Source organism: Lactuca saligna, chromosome 7 (genome assembly GCF_052625555.1).
Source record: "Lactuca saligna cultivar CGN05327 chromosome 7, ASM5262555v1, whole genome shotgun sequence".
Classification (NCBI taxonomy): domain Eukaryota; kingdom Viridiplantae; phylum Streptophyta; class Magnoliopsida; order Asterales; family Asteraceae; genus Lactuca; species Lactuca saligna.
In genome coordinates, this window is record NC_136423.1 from 140,894,024 (window position 1) to 140,905,743 (window position 11,720).

At 36.2% G+C, this 11,720-nt stretch overlaps 1 protein-coding gene across 1 annotated transcript; it reads right to left on the reverse strand.

Moving 5' to 3' along the window:
• Window positions 1-1,194: 1,194 nt before the first annotated feature.
• Window positions 1,195-5,097, reverse strand: NHD1 (sodium:hydrogen antiporter 1). Its single transcript, XM_078963725.1, has 10 exons — window positions 4,707-5,097; window positions 4,329-4,502; window positions 4,128-4,256; window positions 3,838-4,014; window positions 3,593-3,699; window positions 3,380-3,500; window positions 3,246-3,307; window positions 2,645-2,947; window positions 1,674-1,968; window positions 1,195-1,559 (listed from the first exon to the last, which is right to left on the reverse strand). The coding sequence occupies exons 1-10, from the start codon at window positions 4,944-4,946 to the stop codon at window positions 1,443-1,445; spliced, it is 1,725 nt and encodes a 574-aa protein (XP_078819851.1). The 5' UTR covers window positions 4,947-5,097; the 3' UTR covers window positions 1,195-1,442.
• Window positions 5,098-11,720: the final 6,623 nt, after the last annotated feature.

Below are 11,720 nucleotides of genomic sequence, written 5' to 3' on the forward strand. Positions count from 1 at the left end.
TCGGGTTATGAAAAGAGAGAAAAAAATTCTAATGGACTAAATATAGTACTTATACAATGTGAAGGGACTCTTTAAGTAAATTTCACTGTAGAATGTCACTGTTACTCCTGATTTAGGTGCTAGTACCATGGAAGCTCCGGTTAAATGAGATAAACAGAGATGTACTTTCATATATTTGTGTATTGTAAGCATCTTACTTTCATTTCTTTCTATTACAAGATTGTACTTTTCAGTTTTTTTTTTCCACTGTCAAATACCATACTTGACAATCTACCAAATAATAGTATTGTACTTCCATTTTTTTCTTATTAGGACATTGTACTTTGAAAAATCTACTGGCTTATAGCAGTGAAAATTGCTTTGTATTTGGATGACTTTTCTATAATGGATAGAATTTTCAAAATACAATGTTGTAATGGGTGCAAAAAGTAGAATGCAATAATAAATTGACTAGATGAAAGTACATTGTTGTTTCTTACATTTAACCCTTCAATTTAAAGGTTAAATGTAAAGAAACAACGTACTTTCATTTATATGTTTTTTAATAGCATTCCACTTTTATTTCGTCCCATTATATCATTGTATTTTGAAAAACTTATCCATTATACGAATGTCATGTAAATACAAGGTAGATTTCACTACTATAATTTGGTAGATTTTTCAAAGTACGTCTGAATAAGAAAAAAATTTGAAAGTGAGTTGTTATTATTGGGTAGCATTGTACATTGAAAAATCCACCCTAATTATTTAATGCTGTCTAAATAGAAAACAATTTTCACACCTAAGATCGATTTATATCTTTCAAAGTACAATGTCTTAATACAAAATTGTTATAAAATGGTAACATGGTGTATTTTCTTAATATTTCACTTACTCCCATCATAGCATAGTACATTGAAAAGGCATCCTAATTATAGCAATGTCTTCTAAACAAAAAACAACTTTCACCATTCTAATCGGATCAAATTTTTCAAAGTACAATATCTTAATAATAGGAGTGCGTTCTGATGGATTGCAAGTTTAACGATATTTCAAACTATAATTTGGTAGATTTTTCATTGCTATTCTCAGCAATTTGCCTCTAAAATAATGCATAGAATAGAGTTGCAATCATATATTAGCAATTACATATATAAAAATAATCCAATAAACTACATTCCATTCTAACAAATCAACCAAACATGACTATAACTATAGAATGTAACGACTTATTCCATTACCCTGTCTCATTCCATACTATTTGTTTACATTTTGGGTATAATGTGACAAGTAACAAAGACAAAAATATAGACATTGGTCTCACTAACATTATTACAACCTCAAATTTCCATCTAACATCTTTTAACACAACAATCACAATATACCATTGATCACCACATTCTTTACATTCTCAATTGCTCACCAAAACCGGCTTTCTCATTTTAAATCTTAACCACAACACTTCATGAACCCGAGACAAATGGCAAACTAGCAACAACCGTTGGAGAAAAATGTAAATTCTGAGATGCTAAATATGCAGCAATCCCCGCAGCATATCCCGCAAAAGCAAATCCACTTGCCTGAAACAAAACAAAAATGAGATTTTCGCAAAATAAAGACCATACAAAATTACTATTTTGCCCTTGCTACTACCCATGTATAAAATAGGGAAAACCACAAGGTGTGTGTGATACCTTTCTTAGATACCAAAAAAAGTCGATCTTTTCCATTCCCATTAAAGCAACACCAGCAGCCGACCCGATAACAAGCATGGACCCACCAGTGCCCGCGCAAAATGCGACCAACTGCCAAAATTGGGAATCCTGCGGGTACGAGGAAAGGTCGTACATCCCCATTGCCGCAGCCACAAGTGGAACATTGTCTATAATTGCCGAAACTACCCCTATTGCGCTTGCAATCAACTCGCTGCTTGAAATATGGGCATCAAGGTAATTTGCGATTTCCCTAAGAAGCCCCGCCGCCTCCAGACTACGATATCGAGATTTCCATGAAAAAAGAAATCCGAGTCAGAAGTGTATTTACACTTTCGGCCCCTGTGGTTTAGTACATTTTATGGATTTGGTCCAATTTTCTTATTTTGTTTCTGACGTTTATCAGACACACAAAGGTTTTTTTGTCACTGGGAACCCATCTAAAATTTACTAATTTGCCCTTGCTTTTACATTTAGTATTAATTTTACTTTTAGGCCCATGCAAAATTAATATTTTACCCTTATTATTAAATTTACTTTTTGGCTATTGAACCCATGCAAAATTAGTAATTGCCCTTGTTACTACATTTTCATTTATTATTAAATTTACTTTTAGGCTGATAAACCAATGCAAAATTACCATTTTCCTCTTATTTTTAAATTTACTTTTGGCCGTTAAACCCAAGCATGACATAAACCTTTGCAGTGACGATGAATTTTTGTTTAAAAAAAAACTAGACCAAATCCATAAAAAGTAGTAAACTTCATGGGTGAAAAATGTAATTTACCCTAATTTCTAATAAGTCACGTTTCCACAATGTGTGGCATGCATTGGACTAATAGGATAAAAAGTCTGCACCCAATAAGGTGAACAAGGTGGGACAGAGTCAAAAGAGACTTTTTTTTGTCTGTGCAAAAGACGAAAATGCCCTTAAAACAATTTTAGTGCATACCTGCTAACAGACAAAAGGATCCCAAGGAAGAAAAGAGCTCCTTGAGTATCAATGCGCGATAAAGCTTGAGGTACTTTTAACCGTTGCCTTTCAGATTCACCATAGTGTATAGCATCAGTTAGAATCCAAAGAACTCCAAGCCCAAATAACATACCCAAATAAGGAGGTAAACCAGTTAAAGCCTTGAACACAGGAACAAACACTAATGCCCCAATTCCAACTGCAAAAACAAGTTGCCCACGTGGCGCCATTTGTTCCGAAGCTAAAACATCGTCCGTATTTTGCCCCTTGCCATTAACTTCACTAAACAAGGGACCAAAAAAAAAAAAAAAACACAAATCGAATTGGTCAACTAATGTGTTTGACCCAATACCTTAATCCTTTTGGGATTTCTAATTCCTTTCGTACTTTCGTTGTAATTGTTGGGATTTCCAACTTATCATAATATCATATAGTGGATTTTTCTCTATGGTTTTTCTCCGGTTTTGATGTTTTCCAAGTATATTCTTGTTATTAATTTTTTTTTTTTGAAATGATTTTCCAAACATCAACTCCCTAACAACAACCAATTTTTTTGTTTTCCATTCACAACGTTAAGTACCTGGAGAAGGACATGAGAGCCAAAGGCACTGCGAGAGAAACCACACTAGGGAAAAATAAACTCTGTAATTAAAAAAAAAATGGTATTAAATAATTGTTTTTGTGTGAAAGTCAACTAATTAATAAAAACAAGACCTTTATTGTAGGCAATGTAGATATTTGGCCATGTATCCATAGCATAGTAGTTGTTACATCACCAATTGGAGTCCATGCTCCACCTGCATTTGCTGCTATCACAACTACAGCACCAAGTAACCTGTAAATTGTCAAACACTCCACTTTTTATCACATTGCAAAAATAAAAAATAAAAAATAAAAAACCATTTTACTAAAAATATAATTTCATACTTTCGGTATTCTGATGGAGGTACAAGTTTCCTCAATAACGAAACCATGACTATTGTAGATGTGAGATTGTCAAGGATTGAACTTAGAAAAAACGTTACAAAACCAACCTGAAAATTATCTCTTAAAAGAAAGTTGTCATATTCGTCAAAAAGTTAAGTACATTGTCTATATCGATAAAATGATTGTATTGTAAATTTATAAATAAAAAAATATTGAAAATTTAAATTTGATGAATGATGACTAACCACCCAAAGAAGGGAACGAGGCTTCCGAGTTGTAATATTATCAGTAACAAGTTTAAAGCCTTGATGAGCATCAATTATCTCCACAATTGTCATTGCACCAAGTAAGAAAAATACTATTTCACTCACTTCTGCTGATGCGTGTGATAATTCTGCTACAGCTATGTCAGTTGAAGGGGCCTACATGACAACATTCCAAACTTTTGGACTGGAAACGTAACTAATCTTTTTTTTTGACTGAATGAAATGTCTGAAAGGCAGAAAGAACGATATTGGTAACTTTGATGACTTACTCCAATGCTTCGAATGACCCACAAGCTAACTGCCATTAGTAAACCAACTCCACTTTTATTAAAAGCGAGTGATTCTTCAAAGATTATGCCAGCGTACCCTAATCCAAACAACAACGCCATTGCAAGATCCTGAAATGAAAGTAGTTAGCTTTATCTTCGTAAGAAGATTGAATAAGTATGAGATGAGAGAAAGAGAAAAACCTGGTTTTCAGCGACCCATGAATGATTAATGGCGACTGCTCCTGTGGCAGCTGCTCCGAATACTGCAAGAGCTTTTAATAAATCGGTTTTTGGCTGGTAAGTAGCTTCGTATTCTTGAGAACTTGTTTCATCGACTGAACATAAAGGATCACAAGATCCCGATGATGCTACATCCTGATTTCATCCATGTGTTAGAAGAAGATAATAGTTATTTCCCGAAAGGGTTTTTGGTAGTCGAATTGATTTCTAGTTTTCTACAAGGTTTTTTTAGGAAATTCAAATCAAATTATACTCCAAGTATCGATCTGAAGCTACTCGCCCAATTGGGAAATTGATTCATTTGATAATAAAATAGAGAAATGGGGAACTTAGTAAGACCTGAAACTGCTTATCTGAATTGGGTTTCGGCTGTTGTTGAATCGATGATGGGTTTCCTCCTCCGTCACGTGCTTTATCTTCTGCACGTGCCAAAACGCCATTTCTGTGCAAAAGCTTTGGACCTCTGGGTGGGAACAGAGGCGGTGGCGGAGGTAACGATACGAAGGAGTGTTTCCGGAATTGGGGGTGAAGGGAGTGAGAGAGGTGGTGAGCTTTGAATGGAAGCAGAGTGGAAGACATTCAGATGGGTTGCCGGAGGATATGGCGGTGGTGGAAGCTGGCCGGCGATGGTGGTAAGGGAGGAGCGGGGATTTGGAATAGTCGGACAGTAAGATTCAAGACACAAAATCTTGTTGGTTATCTTTGCTTTGCACGTCAAAAGTACAAGTATTGATGCATTTGGTACAACGCTTGATATTCATCGGAATCACCATTATGCACTGGTATCTTTTAAACAATATTTTCGTTGTAGTCCTCAAACTTATGGTCAAATATCATTTGAAGTCCAACATGTTATCTACCGGCATCCGTTATAATGTGGGTTGAATGAAAAGCTGTTAAATCTTTTCTTTTGTCTAAATAAAGTTTTTTTTTTTTTTTTTTTTTTTTTAAATTAATTTTTTTATATATTATTTTACGATTTTTTTTAGTTTACTAAATTTCATATAATATTTTAATATAATAATTACAATAAATATGATAATAAATACATATCAATTTTATTAATGAATTTACCTTTTAATTTCAAAATTCTCAAAATTAAAGCTTATTAGTTTCTTTTATTTATTTAAATTTAAAAAATAAAAATATTTATATTATAATAATTCATTATTCTTCTTAACTTTTTATAAATTCAAAGTTATTAAATATTTTGATATTTAAATTTAACTTTTTTTTTTCAAATTAACTCATGTAATACACGAATCTCGGTTAACCAGAACCAGTACCGTCGGGCACCCGCCTCTTTAAAAAAATATTTAATATTTATATTTTGGTGATTTTGTGTATAAAAATTTCGGAAAAAGGAAGTGCCCTTATCGTTTTTAGGGTTTTTGAATTGTAACTGTGAAATTCATTCTTACAAAACAAACGCAAATACCCACACTCCTACACTTTCTTCTCGCAATCAGACGCCGACACTCCATGCTTACAAAAATTTTGTTCGATTCGCTAGAGTAGAAGACGAAGGTGGACTCTTTCGATTATAGTCCTCATTCGTATCTCTCGCTCACGTTGTTCCCAATCGTCGACCATTGCAAGCCTGTAACTACGATTCACTAGAGTAGAAGACGACAACAGAAGAAGACCAAACCTACAACTAAGAGTCTTCATCTTCAGGTTAGATTCTCGAAGTCTGTTACTGTGACATCCCCATTTTCACGGCTAGAAAAAATCAATTTTGTTTATGCTTTATAAAAATTAGAGTACCTCTTTTAATAAAAGTGCTGCGGAATTTGTCCCTAGAAAAACATGATAATTACGTTATCAAAGCATTTCCGAAAAAATGTATTTTTTTATTCATTTTAAAACATTGGGATGTCATCGTCAATACAGTAACATAAGCATAAACATAACTTACATTTATTTACACTAGTGATCTACATCTCTTTTAAATCTCTCAGTGTAAAGTAGCTTCATATCGACACATGTGATACAAATAAGCTAGAGTGGGTCAGGTTAGGAAACCTGGTGAGTACATAGGGTTTTCAACCCACAATAATATAATTATTATATTTAAATATCAAACAATCAACCCAATTACCCATTCCTATTATCTTCTTAAGGATTTACCCTAAGGATCAGTTAATCCTTGTTCATTCATTCCTAAGGATCATCCTAAGGAAACAACATGAAGTCCATTGTTGCCAATGACACAGTGGTCAAGCGTAGCTGCTATTATTATCACTTAGGCGAAGCTTCCAGAATTGGAACATTTTCTATGAGGCACTTCTGCCAGTATTGACCTTTAAACGCTATTGTCATGGTCATAAGGCTCCCTATTAGGCGCAACTGCCGATACTGTCCTTAGAGCGCAGCTGCTAGGACGTTTACCGTAGATCTAAAATATCTACGGGTTGTGGCGCAGCTGCCAGTGCTCATCTATAGGGTACTAGGTCCATTGCTGCTAATGTTTACCTATAGGGCACTAGGTCCATACTACTAATGTTCCTCTATTTCAACTTTTACCCCTCATCATTCAACTACCCATGTTTTACCCAACATATTTTGTAGATATAAAATACTTTATACAATTTACATCATTTAAAACATGTATAAAAATCTTTCACCAACATAGACAACAATTATTTAGACAATATGCACACATAGCACGTAATTTATATTAAAATACTTCATATCTATGTGTAATATGAAAGGGACTATGCACTCACAACATGTAATTTATATTAAATACTTCATACCTATGTGTAAGATGAAAGTAACTATGCACTCACAACATGTAATTTATATTAAATATTTCATATCTATGTGTAAGATGAAAGTAACTATGCACTCACAACATGTAATTTATATTAAATACTTCATATCTATGTATAAGATGAAAGTAACTATGCACTCACCTGGGAAGGTGGTGACTCGACACTAGAACAACACTTTGTTACTCTCAACAAAATTTTCCTTGGACAAAACCTAGTATCATTACCACTAGAGTTTAGTCTAATATTCGCCGAGACTAATTAATAATAGTCTGGTTATTATTACTATTATATAAGCGTTAAAAAAAATACTTATATAACCCATAATAATACCCCAAATACTCCTTATAAGGTCCTAATAACATTACTGTATTGAAACATAAGCTATACTAAAGATAGGGTAGCCATAGCTCCCTTACAGCGGGTTTTCTCGAAAACTAGGCTTCGCTGGAGCAGCGTTTCCGAGCCGAAAGGCTCTTTTCTCGGGACTCCAGGAGCCTCGGGGCTTCCTTCGGGAGCTAGGGAGGTTCCCTAGGATTTTTGGGGGTTTGGGGGTTAGAGAGAGAGAGTTTAGAGAGAGAAAGTGAAGTTGGGAAGGTGTGAAGAATGAGGGAGCCCGACACCTCTATTTATAGGCTGGAAAACAGCTCTACTCGTCGAGTAGGTCCTCCTACTCTTCGAGTCCATGCCAAGGGTCACCCTCTAGTGGCTTGCCTTGGGGAGAAATCCTTGGCCCTTATTCAACCACATCACCCGATTTCACAGAGCACCCTGCCGACTTCTAAACCCCGTAACTTTCGCATAAGAGCTCCGTTTTTTATGTTCTTTATATCCACGCGTAGTTAAAAACAAGATCTACAACTTTCATTTATAATCCATCGGCTAATTCTCGTCGATCTTAAATTTAACAGTAGGAGGATATTAGACTGTTAAATGACCACGAAGAATTCATAACTCCTTAATACGGACTCCGTTTTCATCTGTCTTTTACCGTTAAGTTCCTATTAATAAGATCTTCAACTCTCATTTAGGTCGCGTAATCCAAAAACCGCTCGAATTAAAATTCAAGTTTCGGGTTGTGCACTGCTATGCCAAATCTTAGAAAATTCATAACTTCCTCATACGAAGTCAGATTTGGGCGTTCTTTTTTTTGTATGTTCTCGGTTTAACATAGACTACAACTTTTATTTAGATCACTAAGGCTAAAAAGTCCTCTATTGTAAATTCACTATTTACGTCTCCCAGTGTCGTGTCGGTTTTGCTGTAAAACTTCGACGGACCATAACTTCTTCGTTATAACTCGGATTTCGGCGTTCTTTATATGTACGGAACCATTGAGACATATTCTACAACTTAATTAAGATTATTTATTCTAAATAATCTTTTGTCGAAAAGTCTTTTTCGACCCCTATTATCTCTAAATTGACTAGCCCGGATCTACGGGTGTTACAGTTATTGTTATCTCCATCTGTTAGTATCTCGATCATTGAGGAAGTGAGATCAAGTGATGAACTATTTCGATACATAGCCAAAAAAAAAAATATGCCCTTTTGTCCATTAGTTGTATGTTATTAGGTTTTCTTCTCATCAACATAATTTATACTATCGTTTACCATCAATATCATTAGTATTTCGATTATTAGCTGGTACATGCATGACTGGTTGATTAGCTGTATGCTGTTAGGTAATCCCTCTTTCTATATTAGCTACCTTTTGTGTTATTACCTACAATGTCCTTTATTCCATCTAGTAATATGTGGTTTTTTTTATTGTTACCTTCTTTGTAATCAGAATTTCAATTTTTTGACTGGAATATATCAAAAGTTCACTGTTTTTTATGCTTTGTGGTTTGTTGAAGATACAATAATCAAAAGTAAACTGATTTATTTTTGTATACTCAGAAATAGTAATAAGATATATTGGTTGTTATTGATTTATATTTGTTGTCTCAAAATTTCATTGTTATCTTTTGGTCATTATTAATTTATGTTTGTTGTGTAAAATTTTAGGTTCAATAATGGAAAGTAGTCGAATTGACATTGACTTGGATGGTGAAAGTGAGGCCATTGAGTAAAATAAAATGTCAGTAGTTGGGGACAAAAGGACATCAGAAGCTTGGCGCAACTACACAGACGTTAGAGATCCAAAGACAGGAAAGATTATAAAGGCGCAATGCAAACATTGTTCCAGACTCTTGACAATTACCACAAAGAATGGTACATCATCTTTGGGTAAACATAATGTTGTATGTTTACAAAATCTTGATAATATTGATACAAAAAAAAAAAGAAAATTAGCACTTTTAGAACAAGTCAAAGTGATGCGACCAACGTTTCTAATTAGGAATTTAACCAAAATACAATCAGGCTTGCTTTAGCAAACAGCGTGGACTCGCCGAGTCCACTCCTTGGACTCGCCGAGTCCAGACGCGAATCCACGTCCAAAATTGCGATCCTACTCGGCGAGTTTGAGCTCCAACTCGCCGAGTCTCCCCACAAAATACCAAAATATAAGAATGAATAGTACCTGGGAATCCGGGCTGTTACACCTACTACATAGATCAACTCATTCAGGACCTTCTCGCTGCTCGAGCAGAAGCAAGGGAGTATCGGGAAAGGTATTTGGCTCTCGAAGAAAGGATGACCGCAACCGAACGGAGGTTAGCAGAACTACAAGGCGCTTCTACATCATCCCAAGCTACGCTAGAGAAGGATCGTCGTGAGTAGGATTCATTACTATTCAAACATCTTCGTAGTGTAGGTTTATGAGTATGTGTTGGTGCTACTCCTTTGTATGAAGGTTGACCCTGCGATTAAGTGATTTCACTATTCAAAGGGATTTTGTGCTGTCAAAGCTATCTTTTGCATTGATGTAATGTAGACCCTTATGAGGTCAAATTTTCCCCAAAACAATATGTACTAAAAGTTTATCAATGAATTTGGCATGCATTTTACTTCATTGGATGTTGACATGAGATTTTACTATGTGGTATTACAAACAAATTTCAACTGATAACTCTAAGATTTATAAGGTGTGCCTCGTTGTTATGTGTGATTAAGAAATGATTGGCCTAGAAATGGTGAGCCCGCCTTAGGACCTGTTCCTCGTTTGGTTGTGGACTTATGACAGACTCATTAGGATCAATAGCTTATTAAAATTTTAAACTGCAGATAACTGGGGCACATCGGGTGACTCTTAGGAGTGGGTTAGACACGGAACCGAACACATGACTCCGTTTGAGTCACCACTATTTAATTCATAAGTTTAATTGCATAAACTTTTTCTATGAATTACTTGCTAATGAAATGAATTCGAGATATAATACAAAAGAGATAAAACAAGTAACACTCGACTCGTTATTACTATTAAAGTCTTACCGACTTGTCATTTTAAAACTTATGACAAAACTATGCCGCCAAGGAAAAGAGCAAGACCTTGTAGCAGCGCAACACCACCTCCTCCTCCACCGCCTCTACAATTTGATCCGACAATGTTCCAGGCTGCAGTAACAGAAACTGTGGCGGTAGCTATGTCTCAAATAGGCACTAATGGCAATGGTGGATCCGAATCTGGTTCTACACCCTCTAACCAGGGTGACAGTTCGAGGCGCACAAACGAATGCACCTACAAGGACTTCACAAATGGAAAACCCGACACCTTTAATGGGAGCAGGGGCATCATCACATTGATGCAATGGTTTGAAAGGACCAAAGCAGTCTTCGAAATTTGTGCTTGTCCCGAAATGAGCAGGGTCTAGGACACGACATTCACTTTCACCGGTAGGGCTCTCACTTGGTGGAATGGTCGAGTTAGGTCACTTACTCCAATAGTGACTAACTCCATAAGTTGGGAAGACTTAAAAGCATTGATGCTGAAGGAGTATTGCCCGAGGGGTGAAATACAAAAACTCGAAGAAGGAATCTGGAACCTCAGAATGTTAGGCACAGATCTTGAAACTTACACTGCCCGATTCAATGACCTAGCACTCCTCTGTCCAACAATGGTCACTCTAGAGGAGAAAAAGGTGGAACGATACCTCTGGGGGTTATCAATCACAGGGCCAGCCGTGGTACCGTGATCGCCACCACCGACCAAGCAAAAGGAGGGAACAACAAGAGGAAGTTCTGGAACAATAAAAAGAAGCAACCGGCACGGGACCCCACCAAGAAGCAACAGATTGTTGCTGTCCCTGCTGCTACTACTGCTACCACTCCAGCACCACCAAAACAATATGCTGGAAATCTCCCTAAGTGCAACAAGTTCAACTTCCACCACACTGGTGCTTGTCGGGAAATGCACTGCAAAAACTGCGACAGGAAGGGGCATACTGCTCGTTTCTGTAAAACACCAGCACGACCGATCAACCAAGTTGCCAATGCAGGGGAAAGCCAAACCTGCTATGGAAGTGGTAAAGTAGGACACTTCAGGAGAAACTACCCCAAAGCACCAGCCGCTAATGCTAGTGGTGTAGGGAGAGTCCTGGCGATAGAACATGGGGAAGCAGTCAAGGATCCTACAGTGGTTACCAGTACATTTCTCCTCAATAACTCATATGCATGCGTACTATTTGATAGTGGAG

Bases quoted from the DNA above. Each gene is read 5' to 3' on its own strand.
- NHD1 (XM_078963725.1), bottom strand. From the start codon at position 4,946: ATGTCTTCCACTCTGCTTCCATTCAAAGCTCACCACCTCTCTCACTCC. The intron at 4,257-4,328 runs GTTTTTCTCTTT...CTTTCATTTCAG, and splicing joins CATGGGTCGCTGAAAACCAG to GATCTTGCAATGGCGTTGTT. The intron at 1,560-1,673 runs GTATCACACACA...GTTTTGTTTCAG, and splicing joins TTTTTTGGTATCTAAGAAAG to GCAAGTGGATTTGCTTTTGC.